A 21922-nucleotide genomic window follows, 5' to 3' on the forward strand; every position below is an offset into this window, starting at 1 on the left:
ATAAATAAAAAGGAAATGAAATAAGAAAAATAAATAAAACGGAAATTGGATTACGAAAAATAAATAAAAAGGAAATGAATTAAGAAAAATAAATAAAAAGGAAATGGATTAAGGAAAATAAATAAAAAAGAAACAAAAGATGGGGTTGTAGAGGATCGAACTCTGGGTTGCTCAAAGTGTTTGTATTGCTCTTATTAAAGCACTGAAACCAGGCAGATCAGCGCCAAACCACTGCGCCACAACCCCTTTAGTGTTCACTTATCAATTCTTTTTATTTAACTTATCCAACTTAAAGAAATCTATTACAAAATTAAGAAGCCTTACCACCAAACGACACACCACCAAATGACCGGATGTGTTACTTGTGATAACTTATTAATATTAAAAATTGTGTAATTTTTGTAACTTCAAAATCTTTAATGGCTCGATTGCATGATTTTTACACAATTGTTATGCCGTGGAACCGTGTCCACCCACCTTGCAAGGTGGACACGGTTCTGTGTTCATAATTACTGAACTCCATGTTCATAATTATAAAACTCTATGTTCATAATTTTATTTGAACTTTATATTCACAATTATTGAACTCTATATTCACAATTACAGAACTCTATATTTGCAATTACAGAACTCTATGTTCATAATTACCGAACTCTATGTTCATAATTATAAAACTCTATGTTCATAATTGTTGAACTTCGTATTCACAATTATTGAACTCTATATTCACAATTACAGAATTTTATGTTCATAATTATAGAACTCTATGTTCATAATTATGACAGTTTTGGAATCGTGTCCACCAATACTATAATCTTTAAGTATTTTAATTTTTAAAATTAGGGCTTAGGTTTTCAATTTTTTTAAATTTTACTTTTTAAATTAGTCTTTTTTTATTTTAAAATTTATACTAATTTGAGACTTTGACTAGAAGATTGACCGGGAAGGAAATAAGAAATTGATCAAATTACACTTTTGGTTCTATAACTATAAGGGCGTGTTAATTTAGGCACGTGACATTTAAAACTTACCATTTAGTCCGTTAACTATGTTTTTTTTAGCAGATTTGGTCTTCCCGGCCAAATCACGGGTGGAAATTGGCCGGAAATACGTTTGCCATTTTAAATTATTTAGTAATGGTGGCAAATTGGTCATTTCAGGTCCCATTCTTCTCCTTCCTTCACCTGCTGTCCGGAGTTTTTTTTTTTTTTTTTTTTTTTTTGGGGGGTGGGGGGGGGGGTATGCTGGCCGGAGTTTGTCTCAGCGTCATCACCAACTGCTTTATCCCAACTTCTAGCGCCAGAGCTACAAGTGATTTGACCAAATCGTTGCAAGAAACCACCATCAACAAACAGATCGTTTCCCCACCATTGCCGGCGTCTCCATTTGCCTCTTCTTGTCGGCGGCTGCGACACCTCCATGCTCATCGCCTCCACCACTTTCAACAAGAGCGCGACGTCGACATCAACCTCTCTCTCCCTGGCGACGACTTCGATGTGGTCATCCGCGCCAAGACCGCTCTCGAACTTGCTGCCCTGGCATCGTTTCTTGCGCCGATATTCAGACCATTGTCACGCACATTGCACTCTGAACTAATGGTTATCGGCTAGAACATGAAGGAAATAAATCAACAAATTAGAATTAATTTGTGATTGAGAAGCCGGCCAACAAGAGAAGGAAGGAGAAGAAAGGGATCTAAAATGATCAATTTGTCCCCATTATTAAATAATTAAAAATGTTTTACATTTTTTCAACAACTTTTTGCCTATGATTTGGACAGGAGGACCAAATCTTCTAAAAAAAGCATAGTTAAAAGATTAAATTGTTAGTTTTAAAAGTCACGTACCGAAATTAACACGCCCCCTATAATCATAGAACCAAAAGTGTAATTTTTTTAAAGAATTTTTCCAATTCTCCGCCAGAGACAGAGACCAGGAGTATACTATACCCCGCACCCCATTCCTAGTTCAAATCCTGATTGCATATATATTAAGCATAAACCAATATGCTGCTTGGCTATACAAGTATACAACACAAGATTATGTTCTTCTCTCAAAAAGTATATTAACAAATCTTTGCTCCAAGCAACTTGATCAAAAAAAATAAAATAACTAGAAGAGGACAATACAAAACACCACACCACTTAGTCGCTGCATCATTGCAGCTAAAAAATCAACAGCCATAGCCATATTAAAGGGCATTGGTGGACTACTCTGCTACTGGATATGTTACATCTACTTGCCGGGGCAGCATTTTGCAGGCATCTATTTCAAGATAAACCTGCACATTAATCAAATCAATTAATTTCGAGGACAACAAATAATAAATAAAGTGATTCAGGCAGCTGCTATGCTCTCTTACCATGTATGCAGATTTTTTTTTTTTTTTTGGTCAGACCACGAGGTGTTCTGAGCAGGCCCTAATCGTAGGAAGCACCTTTTAAGCCCGTACCATACTCAGACTAATCCCCGTTCGTACCGGGCCGGCCCAATTAAGGGCAAAGTGCTGACTAAATTGGTTTTTCCATACGAGAGAGGGTTCAAACTCCCAACCTCTCTTAAGGGACAAGAGTGCATGGCCACTCATGCCAACTAAGCTGGATACCATGCATGCAGATTTAGGACAACCTAACATCTAATTTGAACAATGTTTCTAGGGGTTGGCCACACTAACTCGGTGCAATTAGTGAAAAAAGGGAAATAATATGACATTAACCTGGCAAAATAATATAGGCTTGTTATACATTATCTACTTTGCTAGACAATGCTTTGGCTTTTGCTTCTGCTGGATTCTGTGGAAGACACATTTCAATCAAGTAAAACATTAGATGAAATTTTAGCAACAATGCTTGACATATATGATTTGAACCATAGAATTTAGGACTCAATTCAAAACAAATTTATTTGATCTTATATTAGTAATAACTGCCAAAGGAGATAACAGATTTTGAAGTTAAAAAATCAGAGTGAAATTCTGGATCAAATGAGCATCTTTAAAGTTAAATTATGAAAGCTAGAAAGACTATAGACAATCTGGAGAGAATCAACTAATGGGTTTCCTAAGTGTCAAATCTGTATGATAAACAATATATATAAACATATTTCACTACAATGGTTCAAGGGAAATCTGTATGACAAGCAATATATATATATATATATATATATATATATATATATATATATATATATATATATATATATATATATATATATTTCACTACAAGGGTTAAGTGAGTAGTTTTCTTTTTCTTTTATTTATTTCAAATTTTTTTCTTTGGGGAAAAGGGGCAGAGGGGGGATGGGGTGGGGTTAAGAAGATGACAAGGTTTGTACAAGAAAAATGACTAATCTTCAATTGACCTACAGGCCATCTCTTACTAGTTACTTGTGCATCATCTACTCCATGTTAAAAAAATAATTGGCTGGAAGGAAAGGCAAGTATAAGACCACTATGCACGTAGTCAAGAAGGGCTTGCATATGCAAGGTTCAAACAAAACCTCAACAAAAATGCTTCGAATTGATTAGGAAATTTGTTGAAACTATTAATATCTAGATTACACCTTATATACAATGGCCAAAAATTCAATTCTAATCAACAGCAACAGCAAGCAAAGAGGGCAATCAATTAAGAACTGTATAGTTGCACTGCTTATCTGTAAAACACACTTCCCTTACCCTTTGTTTTAATATTTTTTACAAGTTGACCAATGGGAAAGGATATGGTATCACCCCTGAAATTTTGTAGAGAACCCCAAAAAGTATATCGGGTTTAGTTTGAGCCTCTGTGATGCAGGAGACCTCAGCTTTGGCTCCCAATTGGGATATTTATTTACCACTTTATGTGAACTTAATACTTATAAACTTGACTTTTCAAACGTTCAACTTAATTTGCATATGAACTGGATTTAAAAGATTGAAGGTTGATCCAAGCTTAGTTGGACTTCGAAGTGCAATTTCTTCAATTTTGTGATCCATTATAGTAGTTAATTAATTGTAATATACTCTCTATTGGCCAGAAAAAAAAAATGAAAAAAGATGTATACTTGGCTGCAGATCTTCAATAAGAGCTTGGTATAGTAAAATCAGAATTGGGAGCCTATTGTGTCCAGTGAAATAGTTGGATCAAGGAAAGGGTCACTCGGCTAGCTATGACAGAGAACTATATGTGAAGAATACAGTAATATAGAATACTTAGTACTTCCAAGGCAAAGTTTTCTTTCAATGGATCTAAAAGATATAATTTGCAACAGTAACTTACAGATGGCACACAACTTGTGCTTGAACTTTGGTCTAATTCCCCTCTATCTAATCTCACTTTTAGAAGCCTACTTCATTACGAAAATTGGTGATGGCCGGACAAGTAGAACTTGATAGAATTCAAAACAAATAGATAAAAAATTATACCAGGAGCCCATGGTGGATATTTATTAAGTTCAAACAAAAATATTCTTCAATGTTGATTGCATTTGATCTAACATTTTCAAAGGAATTAATCTCCAGGGCTCCTGTTCACACCACCACTTGTGAACTGAGATCATATCATATCCATTTCATTTTTGCTTTCAAAATGCATCAATTTGTATATCAAGCATGATGATATGAAAGTGAATGAAGCTAGATATGATAGCAGCTATTAATCATACAATCGTAAAGTTTAAACTGGAGAAGATTAACAAAAGTCTTACAATTCCCTTGCTCTCGTAGTAATCATCAAGCGCCCACTGATACTTGGATTGATTCAACCCGAACCAATACGCCACGCTCTCATCCAAACTTGCGTGCGCTATAAATGAAAACTCATCAACACATTACTTAACATTTGCTAAATTTAAAAAAAAAAAAAAAAAAAAATTAAAATTAAAAAGTACTGATCCCTGAAGAACAGAAATAGACGCTAAACCTAAACGTTACCAATTTGGACTTTAGCTACAGCGTCCCAGAAAAACCCGAAAGCCGAGTGGGATTTAGCAGGGTAGTTATCGTATTGCTTGGGAGGTACCATGACCGGAGGCGGAGTCTTGACCGCAGCCGCCTGCGGCGGCGGCGGCGGCGGCGTGTGAATCTGGGGTTGGGGTTTGGTGGGAGAAGCGGCGGGGGGCTTGGAAGGAGTGTGAGGTGTAGGAGTGGAGGGAGGTGTTATGAAGACAGTGTAGGGGCCGATCTTTCCGATCCTCGGAGGCGGCGTGGAGTCGGTGTTGATCGGCATTGTTAACTGTTAAGAGATGAGATGAAAGAAAGCAGAAAATGCAGGGCGGTCGGAGATCGGGGGTTTAAGTGTGAAACTGTGGTAGTACTTTTGGTGCTGGGGACTGGGGAGAGAGTAAAGTGAAGTGAAGATGAGAGGCGTGAGGCATCAGATACGATGCAGCCGATGCTTTCCTGCGATCTTTGTCGCTTTTTATTTTATTTTATTTTTTTTTCCAATACTTTTCTAAATAATTTTGAATATTTTAAAAATTTAAATAAAAATATAATAAGTCTTAATCAAACTTATATCCCTCATTTATGTTCATGTTTTTAATGCTAATCATTTTGTACAATATACTTTTAGAGTTGTACTATATAATTTTTTAGACAAAAATACCCCTACTGTTATAACTTTCGTTATCTTTTCCATTATTGTTACCATGCACATGCATCCACCATATATTTTATTATATTCTTTAATGATAATAATATTTGTAGACATTATATATTGAATTATTATAATAAGTAATTTTGACTTCATATAGATTTTAATTAGTAGAGATTTATTAGTTATTTTAAAAAATATAAATATTGGGCATATATTTTTACGGATCGCGCATAGAAAAGACTAGTGGTTAAATAAGTGGCGTTTACAGAAAATTTTCAAGAATTGAAAATTGAAGACAGTCAAAAGTGTTTACTATTGTTTTTTTTTTTTTTTTCATTTTCAAATTTGAGAACAATTTTCACTTTTTGCAAAAAATCAGAAACACGAAAAAAATTTGTTTTCAAAACAGAAAACACACGCGTGAACAGTAGTGAGGGTACCGTCGAATCATGCCCGCCAGATTTTATTCTTTCTTCCTTATTTTTCTCCTTTCTTCTCTACTTTAATGGCAGCCAACCACACTCCATTTTCCTTCATTACTTTCTTATTCTCTTTCACACCCATCCTCCTTCTCTACTTTACTTTCTTCTCCAGCTGCTGCTTCCGTCTATTGCGACTCCTCTCGCCACTGTCTCACACCCACCCGCCATTCCTCAGGCCAACGTCAATCTCACAGTCCACAGACCGCCAGGCTCCAAGTCCACCGCGAAATGCTACTATCCGCCGACGTTCCTCAGAGCATACGCAAGTTGGGAGTCTCCACAAGTTACTACCAGGTAATTTTATTTTTTATTTTTGTTTTTCTTTCGATCTCTGTTGATTGATGTTTGTTTTGATAATTTTAACTTGGTTACCATAGTTGTTAGATTTCCATATCTTGACAATTTTGCTCCTGATTTATGATCTATGTTAGGGTTGAAACTCGATGGAGTGCAATATAGGATCTATTTTAGCTGCGAAAGTGGTGGGCTTTCTAGATAATCAATACGAGTGAGATAGAGTGCAAATTTTACTAAAACAATTGCTGCTATTTTGTTTATTACAATTACAATTGCTGCGAAAGTGGTTTAACTTGATTTCAAAAAAGAAATCAACTTAACTGAATGCATCTTCATGACACATGACTGATTAAAAAGCTGCCATCTAAATGAACACATTTTTTTGCTTTTCAATTACCAGTCATTTTTAATAAAGTTTCAAAATTTTAAAATAAATAATACAGTTAGATAAAACTCTTGTAGGTAGTGCCTCAGATTTAGCATTTCCGTACATTACTTTAAAAAGTTTACTAATTAGAGACCTACCCAACTGTTATAGGTTTACATTTTCTAATTGTTTTAATGGAGCTAACTTGGATTTGATCAGGTGGCTTATCTCATGATTATGAGATAGCTTATTCACCCCATAAGACGGAGTCACCAAAATCATCGGTTGGATCGTGCCCATCACCACGTTCCAGAGTAATGTCCTTTCTAAATCTGAAGATTTATGTATGTATTTAGATGTTGTTCTCATTTACTCTAATGTGTTATCTCTGCTTGAATTTAAATTGACTCTGTTCAAAAAGAGGCCTTTTTCTGAACTTCCAAATGAGCATATATGGTCCTATATTTCCTGTAAATCCTACACAAGCCATGTTAAAATGCCATATGAGTTCTCATGAACACTTTTGTTTTGGAGTTGAATGTGTTCTACTGCTGAAATGAAGGTTTTCAACATAGAAGGATTCTTCATTCCCTTAGCCTTTTTTTAAAAAAAACTAGTGGAGTGTTTCCATATTCACTTTACTAGAATGAGTGCATTTTGTTTATGAACTAATGTAGTATGTTATGCTTGGTTATGAATTGAATAAATTTGCATTTGCTTAGATGAATAACGTCACAGAAACCAATGATGATGAGGCAAAATGGTCGTGTTGTACAATTTAGCCTAACAAGTTTGGTTGGCGTGAGTGTTTGAGGTCGAGAGTTCAAGGGTTGGGAGTTCGAACCCTCTATCGTATGAAAAACTCAATCTGGCGCTCCTTAATTAAGTCGAATTAGTGCGAATGTGAATTAGTCTGGGCTAATTATGCTTCAATGTATACCATTATTTGGATGTGATGATTACTCATTAGTAACATTCAATGTACTTATGACTTTATAATTTTTAAAAAATCATTCCTAAAAATATTTTTTTAAATAAAATTTTAAAAACTTACAGTTTTTAAAATTTTGTAGAAAAATTATAGTCAATTTTTTTTAAATTAAAATTAAAATTAAATTTTTTTTTTTTTTAAAAAAAAACCAATTACCGGAAGGCCGCCTCTCGTTTGATATGAGACAAGGAATAGCCATGAACACCCCTCATCTAATTTGAGATAAGGGGTGTCTAGGCTGATTCTCACTCAATGGGAGAGGGGCAGCAATGTAAACTTCATTTATAAATTTATTTAAATATGAACATAATTAGAGACTATATTAATTACACAAAATTTTAATTTTGTATGCCATTAAAATACATACATACTAAATATATGAACAGTCCAATTATATTATTATATTATACATTTTACTCCGTAACATATTTTTATTTTTAAATGTTTATGATAACTAATTTTCTTCCGTACATCGTTTAAACACTAGTATATAAGTATAAATTTAAAGATTTTTTGAGTTTGCTATTTTCATGAAACTTTGAGAATTTATTTAACACATTTACCCCAAAACCTTTCATATTGTATGATTTGTATCTACCACTCACAACTCCGTAAAGCAAAATCAATTCGACAAAGTTCAACTGCATAAAGCATAATGTCCATCATTTCCAGTAACCTATCTACTCTTTACAGATAACTAAACGAGTAATAATCCACAATAATCACCCTTCAATGTTTTTCCTTTAAAGCTCCCCATAAAGATCAATCTTCGAGCTAACAAACCTAATGGTTCGAGATACATCGCTGCTCCGAAGGGGCAGCTTCCCTGAGAAGAAGCAACCCTTGAGCTGAATCCGAGAACTCTGGGAAGAGATAAGGTCGATGAGGTAATGCTTTAACAAATATCCTTTATGGAGGAGATCTTAACAGTCAGTAATAGGAAAAAGAAACTTTAAAAAAATTTAATTGTTGAATAACCCAAACAACTTATTTATCATAAGCAGAACTTACTATGTATTCAACCAAAAAATTAAAGCTTTTTCCAGTAGTTCTTATCAAACCAATATCTTTATAGTGAAGTTTCAGCCATGTCAAACGTGCTCTAAGAATCTGATCTGGCCACCGTAAATGATGAAAGGAGCCCTGCAGCTTGTGCAGGTAATATGTCCCCAAACCTGCCTTGTCCTTCCGTCAAAATTGATCCCAATCTTAACGTGCTCTCTCCAAACCTGCTACCAACCTGATGATCAAGGGCCAAAAATCAGATTCATTTATTAAACGTGAAAGCTAGTCATTAGAAAAATACTGAATCTCAACTGGAGGTTCCTTGAAATCTCAGCTTTTTTCAGAAAATAAAAAACCACGTGGAGAAAATAAACTTGCTACTGCTATTAGACAGATGAAATAAATTAAAAATAAAAAAGTTCACCAGCCATTTATTTATATATTATATAATATAATTTTTAGCAAAACAAATTAACCATCTAAGTTTAGCAATCCTTTTTATTGTAAAGTTTTTCTGTCACATAATAAATTGTAGAATTGCTAGTGATGATTATGATGTAAGAAGCACTCATGGTGAAATGGCAACCCATCATTTTTTCTATTATTCTCCCTTTCTAGTTTCCCTTGGTAAAGTAATCTGTGTAGGAACTCCCACACCATCCTCACATGCTGAAGAGGCTTCTATGCAGATCCATGTATATTTTAATAGCAGAGTGACTAGAAGAGAAACCAAAAGGGAAACTATCCTACTTTTAGGATTTTTTTTTTTTTTTTTTTTTTTTGCAGAGTCAATGACTCATGCATCTTGTGTAGGATCAGGAGTTAGAAAATGAATGCAACCTAAATCTGTTTTCAATGTGGCGGTTTCCTGAGTTTGAATCAATGACAATCAATAGGTTACTACTCAACAGGGTAAATACCCTAGTGGCAGACTCCGCTAACCACTCCTCAAAATAACAGGACTAAAAGTCCTAGTGAGACATGATATGTTTCTACTGCTCACTCCTCAAAAATAACAGAGTTTTTAGGCTCCCTAGTGAGTTTGAATCAATGACATTCAATAGGTGAGAACACTTGGCGATTTCACCAAGCCAAACATGAATAAAGGCACAAAAGTGAATTAGGAAACTCAAGGAAAAGCACCTCTACCGATATGGAAAATGCTATAGTGAATCATAACTTTTAGGAGGAATATATTGGTAAAACAGATTGGTAAGTAATGGGTGCATGATCTAATATGTCACTAGTGTTAAAATTCCAACTTCAGTTAAATTGTATATTACTCTTGGTAAATTTGATTCAAGATAGTTGGACATATTGCACCAGACAAGATGCTTATTGAATTAGATGTTCCATTTCAATTAAAAACTTAAGTCGACGGAGGCCTTGACTCTGACTCCACGTGTTTGACTAATTAAAAAGAACTTTTAGCCCACAAGTGAAAGGATGTGTGGAGGCGGCAAAAATAAAATACTAAATGTCTTCCCTCCCAAATAGTTGAAATTTTTAATTGAGATGGAACACATAATTCAATACTCTGGTATAGAAGTGGTCAATGCCGTCTATGTGTCTGCTACTTTTGTTCTTGTTCATTGGATCTCTTTTCTATGTGGAAGAAAGTACAGATGCACTTTCTTGTAACAATTGCAGAGAAAGAAATGTGGCTGAATGCTATATTTAGCCCTTATGTTTTGTAAAATACTAAAATTTGCCAATCTAGTCCTAAGAATTTTTCTAGTCAAATAGGTCAAAACATTTGAAAAATCAGGAAATTCGCCCATTCTTTAACCAGCTGACTAAGCATTTTATGACTCTAACCCAACCATATTATCATTTGACCTGCTCAAGTGTCCAATCCCTTATAAAGTATTACAATAAATAAATATAGAAAACATTTCAAAAAAATATCAAGATCCAGTACTCCAACAAAGTTTTTTTTTCCTTCTTTTGTTTCTCCTCGCCCCATGAACCTCTTCCCCTCATTGGTTGCACCCACTGCCCTCTTCTCTCTTCTTTATATATATATATATATATATATATATATATATATATATATATATATATATATATATATATATATATATATATATAAAGTTTATTATCTCCACCTACATCCTCCGCAATTTAAAGAAAGTGGGAAAAAAATCTCGAATCCACATCATCCATGGAAGCTTATAGGTGGTGGTCTGATGATGGTGAGAAAGTGCTTTAAAACAATTGCTCTACCACCCATTTGGTTTACTGTAAAAGTTATAGGCTGCTTGACATGATGGTGCTGCTATTGACCTCCTAACTATAAACAACATTAGGTCTTGCACCTAAACTGTTTGTGAAATGGCCTCAAATGTATCCCAAAGCAAAAGAAGATATCTTGTTGTCATTATCAGGGTGGATTCGGTGGAACATGATGAATTCTACAATACCCTACAGATCAACAGGCTTTTCAAGATCACTCCAAAGATCTCCATAATATGATCATCTTCTTAATCAAGCTCTTGCACTAAGTCAAAAATTTTTACATTGTTTTTATGCTTTTTAAGGTTCTCAAGATCTTGGAGTTGTTTTGGAATTTAGGATAGAAAAGTAAGAATTATGAAATCTAATATTTGAGTTGATGATGTTGCTAGTGGAATGGTGGATTAAAACATGGGCTTAATAGACAAAGGTGAAACAGTCTGTTAGCAACTTGGCCAATTGCCCAACTTTTCAACTGTGTTAGTATAATTGACCAAATCAAATTTTCATTGAACAAGATCAGCAAACTTTACAAAACATAAAGACCAAATTCAGCCAAATAAACATGGCAGTCACCAAAATCAGGAGGTAGAAGGAGAAACAATATAGAAGGGACTAGGGGAGAAAAGATGTCTGAATTCTTTTGATGGTAAATGAATCTGATATCATCTATCATCCCTACGGTACAACACTTCATGCTATGCACTAGGAGACATCACAATTTACACTCACTTAACCAAATATTACTATTTTATTTCTCAAAAGTCTTGTCAATCATTCTATCAAGTGTCAGCATTTTTTTTTATGTATCTATTTTTTGTTTTGAACTTCTCATGTTCAAGGTTTGTAGCTTACTGCCACTTGGTCTACGAAATTTATTTTCAAAATTTGAATTGATTACTAATAAATTTAGACCTAATTCATTACCATTTAACCAGAGCAAAACCTGACATGTAAAAATGGGGATAGGAGCAACTCTCAAGAGCTCAAATGAGAGGATGCTCTATTTAGAACATGCAAAAAATTTCGGCTAAATTAAAATTAGGAAAGAATGGGTTAACTATTATAGTATTTTAATATCTCCATTCTAACATTTTGCTCTAAGTATAGAAAAGTATAGACAAGTTTAGTGTTAAGACAACACGAGCAGTAGGACCAAGAGACCAACTTTCAGATAATATATACTCCCTCCACCCCAAATTGGTAGTCCAAATTTCCTGTTTAGTGCATCCCACACTTTCCTAATACAAACATCACAAATAATTTTATGTTCCTACTTTACCCTTTTAATAAAAGTCAAATGGTAAAAAAGTTACCCACTTTTTGTGGGCAAGAGGAAAAATACATACTTCTCCTCTAATATCCTTAAAATATTTTAATAGAAGAACTATTTTGGAACTGTGGGAATATTTGATCTATACAAGATTCAAACATATGACATGTGGAGAGGCATAGAAGGCTGTGTAACAGAGATCACAACCTTTGCAATTAACATATAACCTAAACTGTACAAGCTCCAGAGCAGACACGGGAAGGGGGCAAACAAAGCAAGCTACAAAAGCATAGAAAAGTTACCTGCATGAAAGACTTTAAGAGTGGTGCTGCCATCCCCAAACCTGAATTTTCATCCCCATCAACTTTCCGAGATAGATCGTCATTTGAGTAACTTTTCCAGGAACTTCTAGATGAAATGTGATCCATTGATGTTGATATAGAAGCCTTGTTTGTTCCCTTTGAAGACAGTGCTGGAGCACTGCAGAACCAATATAAAATTTATAATCAGTCCCAGGATTTGTGAATGGTAGCATATCTGCTTGGTAAACTGAAACTAGAGCAATATTAAGCAAACTGCGATATGTGAAAACAAGTTTGACAATATAACTAGCAAATAGAAGAAAACACAACTCCGCAAGTGCAAGGGGAAAAAAGTAAATGTACAATATATTATATAAGGATAATAATGTCAACCTGATAGGAAGATATTTGAAGCGAGGAACTATGGAACATCGCATAACATTTGATTCAGAATTAGTTGGTAGTTTCTGTACAGTGTCAGTGTACAGGCGATTAAGTTGCACAAAGAACCCAAAGAGGACAGCATGCCTTAAATATGACTGTCTCTCATTTTCCCAAAGGTATGGCTCATATCTGAAATGAATCATAAAAAGGAGAGGTAAAAATGTTTGCTTAATCACATGATACATTACAGAAAATCAAATGAAATTAGAACATTTTCCTCCCAAATGCAAAGTATTCAGACGGTGAGCACATAACAACTTGCATTCAACAGTTAAGTAAATAACGTGGTATCTTATGGCATGGTAGTATCGAGTCTTGCTGGTATTAAAGCTTACGTGAGCCAGTCAATAGGATCCAATATTTGTGAAAAGCGATTAATCAACACATTTACATGCTCCCTAGTCATTGAACTGGTTTGTACTCGATCCTGTCTGCGTCTAGAAGACGACTTCGGCTTTGGAACTTTTGATGATTCCTTATTTTCAATCAAATCACCTCCAGAGAGAATATCAGCAACAAATCTCAAATCCAAAAGAACTTGCAAAGCTCCTTTCTCAGAGACTTGAGATCCATGGGCTTCTTCCGTTGAAAGGAAGTCTCCATAAATATCAATTACCTAACAAATATGTGATAATCATAATAAACACCAGAAATTATAAAAGACATTATAATACTGAAGAACACAGTTATATCAGGACAACTCATAAAAAAACATATATAAATCAGAAGGCAGACTTTAAGAAATAGATATAAGATGTGTTACGTTAAAACAATTTGCAATGTAAAGTAAAATGTTGAAAATGATAAATTAGTGATCCAGATTGATTTTTTGGAGGATATGAACCTCATCTATACTATTGGTTTGCTCTTTTGTGGACTGTCCTTGGTGAAATTAACAAATAAACTTTTAACATTTTAAGTAATAATTGAAAATAGAAAGTTTATTTATTCTATGAACAAAATAATGAGGCCACTAGCATTGTCAAATGTCAATATATATGCATAGATAAAATAATATATTCGTCTATGATCTGTGCTTATATTTGGTTGTACCATTTGCCTAATGACCCCAAATGAGATGCCACAATCTTGCATTTCTTTTTCTTTTTAATGTATAATGAATGTTAATAATTTTTTTCCTAGTTCATATAAGACTAAGAAAATGTTCTAATAGGTAACATAGCCTGTCGATTGAATCCACCCATCCCATTTTTACAATAGGAAATGTTCTAATAGGCGCCTAGCATTTTTACAACACTGAAATTGAATCCACCCATCCCATTTTATATATCAAACCATTCTTCCTGAATGTCAAAAAGTGTTTGCCACTTTCACTTTTGACAACTTTTTTATTAGAATTTTTCAATTCCACCCTTAATCAACTCAATAAACACATTCTAATCTCATCATTCTCAAGTAAACAAAATCTCAGAAGTTAAAAGGTCATACCAAGTTTAAGGAGAAAGTTTTGACAATTGATTGGTCAACCTCCCAATACTATACATCAATGCTGTTTTTGGATAGGTAGATAGGGAGAGGAAAGAGAGCAAGAGGAAGAAGAAATTGGATAGGTGTTTGAACAAAAAGAGAAAATGAAAAGAAAGGAGGAGAAAGCAAGGTCATGTATTCAGAGGGAGAGAGGAGGTTTTCAGGTATACTGTGGGTGGAGAAGGCTTATGTTATCCTTATTCAACTCCCATTTTAAGAAGGAAACATATTTGATAGTATCAAAAGATCATTTTCTCCCCATAATCACTCCATTCTTAAACTGAAAAATAAATCATTCCACTCATATTCTACCCATCCAAACATAGCATCAAAATCCATGCACATCAAACATTTTTACAACATTAGGAATATAAGCACTGTTATTTGTTACTTCAAGGCATGACCAATGTTATGCATGTACATTGCAGCAGCTTAACTACAACGGCAAGACAAAGACATTTACACATACCTTATCTAATAATCTTGAAGCAAAATTTTGTAGAATTGGTTTATCAAGCACATGTCCACCAACTCGCTGAATTTCTTCACATGCGCGAAACAAAAATGAGGTTATATAAAGAGAAGGCATTGAAGGGAGTGATAGTTTAATTTCTGACTGATCTTGCTTGACCAAAGTGTCCTCCCATCCCTGCACAACTAGCAAGAGTGAAACTACATATATATATAATAGCCAATGACTGATATTCAAACCATACAACCCAAGAGAAGAAAATGATATCAGTTTTTACAATTCCCTTTCTGAACTACTGGTGAAATTGTTTTAGCAGTATCCAGGTACATTTAGCCATTGGAATATGCATATTTGTGCATTAGGCAAGTAATGCAATGTGAAAAATCATCTCCCAAAACTCTAAAAGCGTGGACATCATGTATTAATTAAGGGAATTGTGTTTAGTTTGAGGCTGAATTCCATCTTTATATATATATATATATATATATATATATAGATCTTGGATCAGATGTGGCAGCATCCTCAGGTGCAGACAGATCTGCACCATTGGATGAGCTTAGATCAACGGCTGAAAATCAATGAAAATGGGAAAACACACGGTGGCATTTTTGTACTCAAAGCATTGGTGGAATGCTTGACAGTGCATTGGACTCAAAGCACCATCAACCATATCTAAATGCACCACTAATCATATCTAAATGCACCAGCATATCATTGAAATTACCAAAATGCCACTGCATTTTTCCCCTTTTTATTGATTTCCAGCCGTTGATCTAAATTCATCCAATGGTCCAAATCTGTACGCACCTAAGGAGGCTGCCGCACCAAAACCAAGCCCTATATATATAGGGGCAAGATCAAATGAGAACACGGTCCTCCTATAAAATGTGAGGACTGATCTCAACTGTCCATCAAGGTTCATTAATGGTTGAAGGTTTTAGTAAAAAACACAGGGTCAATTTTATAATTATTGAAAACTTTTAAGAGCGAGGTTCATTTTATAATTATTGCAAAATTAAAAGCTTAGTAATGGTAAGATCCTAGCTTTTGATTTCTCAAGATAGAGGGTGTGGATGTGTCCACACTTTTCATAGGGGGAGGTGTTCTCACCTATATATATATATATATATATAAAGTTCCTGTGCGGGTGAATGTTTCCCGTGCGGTTGTGCGGTTTTAAGGAGCGTGAGTTTTGTACTTAAGGTGCATGAGTTTTGTACTTAAGGTGTGTGAGTCTTGTGCTTAAGGTGCGTGGGTGTGTACTTAATGTGAGTAGTTGTTGAAACTTAAGGTGCATGAGTTTTGTGCTTATGGTGCGTGAGTTTTGTACTTAACGTGCGTGAGTCTTGTGCTTAAGGTGCGTGAATCTTGTGCTTAATGTGAGTAGTTGTTGAAACTTTAAGGTGCGTGTGTTTTGTGCTTAAGGTGCGTGAGTTTTGTGCTTAAGGTGCGTGAGGTTTGTGTTCTTAAGGTGTTTTGTTTGTGTGCTTAATGTGCGTGTGTTGTGTACTTAAAGTGCGTCAGTTTAATGCTTAATGTGCGTCCACCCGCACAACCGCATGGGAAGCCCTCCCCTCACCTGATCCCTTCCCTCTCTCTCTCTCTCTCTCTCTCTCTCTCTATATATATATATATATATATACATATACATATATATATATATATATGTGTGTGTGTGTGTGTGTGTGTGTGTGTGTGTGTGTGTGTGTGTGCATGTTCAACAATCTAATCAAATTTATTTTAGGAAATTTAGCCATCAAAGCAGAAGCATTGCATTGGCAACAACGGCATGTCATATTACTATCTCATTAATATTTTGTGCTATACTACCCGGTGCCCCAAAGTATGGCATATAGAGGTTATAAGAGGTATCAGTACTCTACTTATTACCAAAAGACGAAGAAAAAAAAATAAGTGTAAAGACTAAATCAGAATATTAATCTGCAGGTAAAAGAAAAAGAGGGTTGAATTATGCAATGCAGGGCACTTACTCTTAAGGGAGCAGTTGTGGATAGGGCATCATCTTGTTTGAGATTGCGAGATAAGATAACTTCAAGTTCACCAGAAACCCATGATATCCACATATTATGAGCTTTGATACAAAGTTCATGGGTTGTTTTACGTAACTCTTGAAGTTGTAGGCTTGAACTATCATCTGCTCCATACAAAGCTGAACTGGCCAATGAGCTGCGTCTTCTGGATGCAGGATCAGTGCTAGGGGAATCAAGAGTTGCCACTGAATGCCTAATTACAGTCAGTGGCTTGATTGATCCAGCAACCATAGACTCATTCACCCATGATCTTGGTGATCCAAGTACCAAAGGTATATGTTTAGAATGCTTCTGGAATGCAAACAAAAGGCGCCCAATAAACAAAGACCTCTTAACAAGTACAGCAGGTGGTGGCACCAATCCATCTCTAAAGTTTTTACTTTCTAGGTTAGTATTCAATACATCTAACTCATCCTTGAGCTCTATTAATATGGCTGACATGCTTTCATAGCATTTACTCTGTAAATATGGTGCAAGGTCCTTCAGCCTCAAGGATGCATTTGGGGATTCCAGGAAGCTTAATAGGTCTTTAAGTACAGCTTCACAGCAGCTGTCAACTGCATCCCTGATGCGACTGACTTCAGCTCCAAAATAAGCACCAAGACTGTAGTGAAAATCATCTTCATCAGCCTGCTGTGTTTTAGAAGCAAGGAGGGAACTAACTCTTTTGACATTTGGATCCATGAACCAAACCCCCCCACTATTTGGGGATCTATTCAAGTAAGCTTGAAAATCAAGCTGTTCTCCAGGAGTTCCCACAATAGACTGAACTGAATCTCTTACATTAACAACTCTACTCAAGTCATCAAATCCTTTGTCTACAATTGCCTTCATCCTCTGCACAAAAGCCTCTTCAAAAATTTCATCCCAAAGATCCGATTCACCACCCAACACAAGCTCATGTGTCCTTTTCCAAGGCATCTCAATTTCAGAACCAAAAACACTCTTAAGCCACTCCAGACTCCCTTCCAACACCTGTTTACTATCCATAGTATCCCGTATCAACTTCTCAGCCGCAGCAAGCTCTTGTCCACTGTTTATAACATCAATCAAGGACCTATTGTTGACCATGTTCATGATCTCCTTACCACAGTTTTTCAGCCAGTCAGAACACACTGTTGAAATATATTCCCTATCCAACAGTACCATCTTCAACTCCAACTCTGCCCTAGACAAGTTCCATAACCTCACTTCCTCATCAGGGTTTGGAATTCCTCCAAAGAACTGAGAAGCAGGAGGTGATCCTAGTATTGTTTTATACAATAAAGGCATATCATTCAACACTTGCAAGAAAAGCTCCCCTACTTGTCCTATAGTAACCTGAATTATCTTTATAGCTTGGCAGTAAACAGAAATCACATCAGAACTAATGGCATTAACATTTGAGATACAGCCAGCTAACTTTTGAGAAATACAAGATTTGCGCCTTTCAAGAAATAAGGTAAGAACCTGCTTGGGATCAAGGTCATCGATTACAGCCACTGCAGCAAGAGCATCAGCATAGGCATGAATGCCGAGTTCAACGGCTTGATCCAATAACCTATCACGACTCCGTTGCGAGATCTGAGCCTTGAAAGTCTCCACCATCTGCCATTGGTGCTGCAGCAGAGGGAAATTCGAGAGCACATTCTTGCTCTCCGTGTTGCTGATCACGCTGCGGTGGACGAGCTTCGCACGAATGTACCGAGCAGATGACTCGAGAAACATGGATTCATCGAGGCAGCCCCAGATATTCTCCGGCGTGTCCACCAGGTACTTGACTCGACACGCAATGCCGTACATTCGAGACTTTGCATGGTCAATTGACTTGGGGGAATCGGAGGCCGTGGCAGAGGAGAGGGAGTGAAGAATGCCGCGGTGGATGGCGGAGATGTTTGCGGAAATGGACTCGCACGAGGCCTTCATCAACACTATCGAGTCGGCGGAATCGATGAGATCGCGGTAGCGGTTGCCGACCAGCTGCCGGAGCTCTTCGCTCTTGTCCTGGATCTGCCTCCTCGTGGCGATCTCCACATTCCGGATTTCGGCAATAGGCTTCGTGCGAAAGAGCAATTCCGCGTCTTGCTGGTGGCTTCTCAATCCGCCTCCGGCACCACCGGACGACGATGGCGGTGGCGCCGATCCTACACTCATAATTGCTACAGTAGTGTTCAATGTAATTAAGCAGAGAAGTATCAGTCGCTACTCCCCTCTGATGCAGAAGAATCTGCTCTTGAATTAACAAGGGAGAAGGATATATCTATGGAGGATTTAGCTCTTTGTTTTTGTTCACTGTGCTGTTCTTGTGAAGATTAATGAATAATTACATTAACGCCCTCGGACTTTTTGTGAATGCACATTTTGTTCCCATATTTTAATCTCCCAGTTAAATTGGCCCCTCTAGTTTTAAAGCTGTCCGTTAAATGAATTAAACCCACACTTAGTCCCATAAACCCACATTTAGTCCTATAATTATACTGGTGTCTCTCCATATTGAATGCACAACTTTTAATTTGAGCAAATATAGCTCACAAAGTTATATATATATATATATATATATATATATATATATATATATATATATATATATATATATCATGGTTGCATTAGGCGCTAGGCGCTAGTCGGGCGCCCGGACAGCGCCTAGGCGGCGCTAGGTGGGCGCCAAAAAAACAGTGGTAGACTTGCAGTTTGACAATTTTAATTATGTTGTTTTCAACATTTAATCAAATAACACATCCAAATAAATAAATTAATGATAATTCATAAGTCATAACATCAAAACAATGGTTTTAAAATTAAAAAAAAAACATTAAAACAATATTAAAAATTAAAAATACTCAAATATGAAATACTCAAATACTTCAATCATCCAAAGATTCAAACTATCAAACTAGTCCACGAGTGTATATATGTCATATTATATATATGTATGCGCGCGCGCGCACACACACACACACATAATAAAAAAAATAGGGCGAGCCAATTGGGTTAACTCGACCGAAATGGACGAGTTAACTCGACTAACTTAGACGCTAGGCGGCCAAATCGGCAGAGTTAGGCGCTAGGTGGACGCCTAGGCGGCCGGTAACATAGGCGGGCGCCTAGACCGATTTTTACAACCATTATATATATATATATATATATATATATATATATATATATATATATATATATATATATATATAGTGAAAGGTTCCCGTGCGGTTGTGCGATTATTAATGTGCGTGAGATTTGTACTCAATGTGCGTGAGTGTTGTGTCTAATGTGCCTGAGATTTGTACTTAATGTGCGTGAATGTGTAAAATGCAGCAGAAAAGTTCAGTTACTCCTCAATAATGAAGATACATTGCTCTTACTTTCTCACTGCCATCTCTCCTTCTTAATTTCCCTCTTCAAGCTTCCCGTACCACAATTCATCATGGTATAGAGCGGCGGCACGGTAGCTACGCAGCCGCCGTCTCCGGCAGCGGAGAATCAAGCAAAAGACGCATCCGATGACGCCGATCAACCATTCTCCTGCTCGCACTACATCTGTGATCAGTCCACAAAAAGATTTGGCTTCAGAGAAGCAATAACCTGGAAAATATAGAAAACATCAGTCCACAGAAGAATTTGGCTTCGCAGAGAGGCAGTAACCTGGAAGATATAGAAAACATCAATCCACAGAAGAATTTGGTTTCGCAGAGAAGCAGCAACCTGGAACTACTCACGCACATTAAGCACAAATCTCACGCATATTAAGCACAACACTCACGCACATTAAGTACAAAACTCACGCATATTAACATCCCGCACATTAAGCACAAAGCTCACGCACATTAATCACAACACTCACGCACATTAAGTATAAACCTCACGCACAATAATCCACCGCACAACCGCACGGGAAGCAACAAATGCACCTGATCCCTTCCATATATATATATATATATGAAATTTCAATTTTGGTCCTATGACTATAGAGGTCTTGTTAATTTTAGTCCATGACTTTTAAAAGTGTCAATTTAGTACCTTCACTATGTAATTTTTGTCAATTTTGGTCACTCCGGTCAAATTACCAGCCAAATTTCGCCAAAAAATTTTAATTATTAAAATAGTTAGGGTATTTTGATCATTTCACGTCTCTTTTCTTCTTCCCAAGCGAGTCCATCCCTTCCTCTCCCGTTTCCGACAAATAAAATGAACTAAGTTGATGGAGAAAGGAGGCTTGATGATATTAAAGATAGGGTTTATAGGGAGAAAGAACGCCGGAAACAGGAGAGAAAGGGATAGACTTGCCGGAGAAGAAGAAAAGAGGCGTGAAACGACCAAAATACCCTTATTATTTTAATTATTAAAATTTTCCGGCGAAATTTGCCCGACAATTTGGCCGGAGTGACCAAAATTGACAAAAATTACATAATTAAGGTACTAAATTAACACTTTTAAAAGTCAGGGACTAAAATTAACAAGACTCCTATAGTCATAAGACCAAAATTGAAATTTCCTCTCTCTCTCTCTCTCTCTATATATATATATATATATATATATATATATATATATATATATATAAGTAAAAGTTCCGGTGTGAACTTCAATTATCATGTGAACTTGTGCATTTATACTGGCCGTGCATTTGAACTAATCAATGGTCATGAATTAATGTGCACGTCGACCAGGTGCACGGCATCCCATCTAGTAATTTGTACACAAGGGGTATTTTGGTCTTCTACTTAAATTGTTTTACCATTGGTCAATTTGGGAGGTGTATCCGTGTGCGGGTGAAATTAGTTTTACCCCTTTTCCTTCGCTCAGCGCCTCAGCCTTTGGGAGTGGTCTACTCGCCGGACGGTTCGCAGCCCTTATCGTCGGACGGCAGCCTCGCTATGGTGTCTGGTGCTCGCGATCGAGGGGAGAAACGGCGGCCTTCCTGGTCGTTACCTGGGGTTCGGGAGGTCCGTCTGGCGTTGCTACGGCTG

General features: G+C 36.3%; 2 protein-coding genes and 1 long non-coding RNA gene across 6 annotated transcripts; 1 reads left to right on the top strand and 2 right to left on the bottom strand.

The window, feature by feature from the left end:
• Window positions 1-1963: 1963 nt before the first annotated feature.
• Window positions 1964-5379, bottom strand: LOC109173000 (pollen-specific leucine-rich repeat extensin-like protein 4). Of its 2 annotated transcripts, none has more exons than XM_019322245.1 (4): window positions 4912-5379; window positions 4686-4783; window positions 2716-2791; window positions 1964-2280 (listed from the first exon to the last, which is right to left on the bottom strand). In XM_019322245.1, exons 1-3 carry the CDS (start codon window positions 5204-5206, stop codon window positions 2738-2740), a joined length of 447 nt encoding a protein of 148 aa, XP_019177790.1. In that variant the 5' UTR covers window positions 5207-5379; the 3' UTR covers window positions 1964-2280; window positions 2716-2737. The 2 variants fall into 2 exon arrangements, with proteins under 2 accessions (XP_019177790.1, XP_019177791.1); XM_019322246.1 differs by having other exon boundaries at window positions 1964-2261; window positions 2710-2791.
• A 2891-nt stretch (window positions 5380-8270) lies between these two features.
• Window positions 8271-19243, bottom strand: LOC109173160 (conserved oligomeric Golgi complex subunit 1). 3 transcript variants are annotated; one of them, XR_002052861.1, is made up of 7 exons: window positions 16923-19243; window positions 14929-15108; window positions 13307-13587; window positions 12921-13100; window positions 12528-12705; window positions 8724-8952; window positions 8271-8619 (listed from the first exon to the last, which is right to left on the bottom strand). XR_002052861.1 is itself a non-coding variant. In XM_019322432.1 (6 exons), exons 1-6 carry the CDS (start codon window positions 19113-19115, stop codon window positions 8815-8817), a joined length of 3150 nt encoding a protein of 1049 aa, XP_019177977.1. In that variant the 5' UTR covers window positions 19116-19243; the 3' UTR covers window positions 8317-8814. The 3 variants fall into 3 exon arrangements, 1 of the variants encoding a protein (XP_019177977.1); XR_002052860.1 differs by having other exon boundaries at window positions 8271-8575; window positions 16923-19242; XM_019322432.1 differs by having other exon boundaries at window positions 8317-8952.
• On the top strand, window positions 8960-10035 carry LOC109173161. The gene is made up of 2 exons (XR_002052862.1): window positions 8960-9613; window positions 9782-10035. It is a non-coding gene; the product is annotated as an uncharacterized LOC109173161 (long non-coding RNA).
• Window positions 19244-21922: the final 2679 nt, after the last annotated feature.

Source organism: Ipomoea nil, unplaced genomic scaffold (genome assembly GCF_001879475.1).
Source record: "Ipomoea nil cultivar Tokyo-kokei standard unplaced genomic scaffold, Asagao_1.1 scaffold0465, whole genome shotgun sequence".
NCBI lineage: Eukaryota > Viridiplantae > Streptophyta > Magnoliopsida > Solanales > Convolvulaceae > Ipomoea > Ipomoea nil.

What these genes read in the sequence shown, in the direction of transcription:
- LOC109173000 (XM_019322245.1), bottom strand. Translation starts at nt 5,206, where the DNA reads ATGCCGATCAACACCGACTCCACGCCGCCTCCGAGGATCGGAAAGATC. An exon ending in TGTAGCTAAAGTCCAAATTG is followed by an intron (nt 4,784 to 4,911) that starts GTAACGTTTAGG and finishes TTTCATTTATAG; the next exon opens with CGCACGCAAGTTTGGATGAG. An exon ending in ACTACGAGAGCAAGGGAATT is followed by an intron (nt 2,792 to 4,685) that starts GTAAGACTTTTG and finishes TGTCTTCCACAG; the next exon opens with AATCCAGCAGAAGCAAAAGC.
- LOC109173160 (XM_019322432.1), bottom strand. Translation starts at nt 19,115, where the DNA reads ATGAGTGTAGGATCGGCGCCACCGCCATCGTCGTCCGGTGGTGCCGGA. An exon ending in CCACAACTGCTCCCTTAAGA is followed by an intron (nt 15,109 to 16,922) that starts GTAAGTGCCCTG and finishes CTAGTTGTGCAG; the next exon opens with GGATGGGAGGACACTTTGGT. An exon ending in TCTTAAAGTCTTTCATGCAG is followed by an intron (nt 8,953 to 12,527) that starts GTAACTTTTCTA and finishes CTTGATCATCAG; the next exon opens with GTTGGTAGCAGGTTTGGAGA.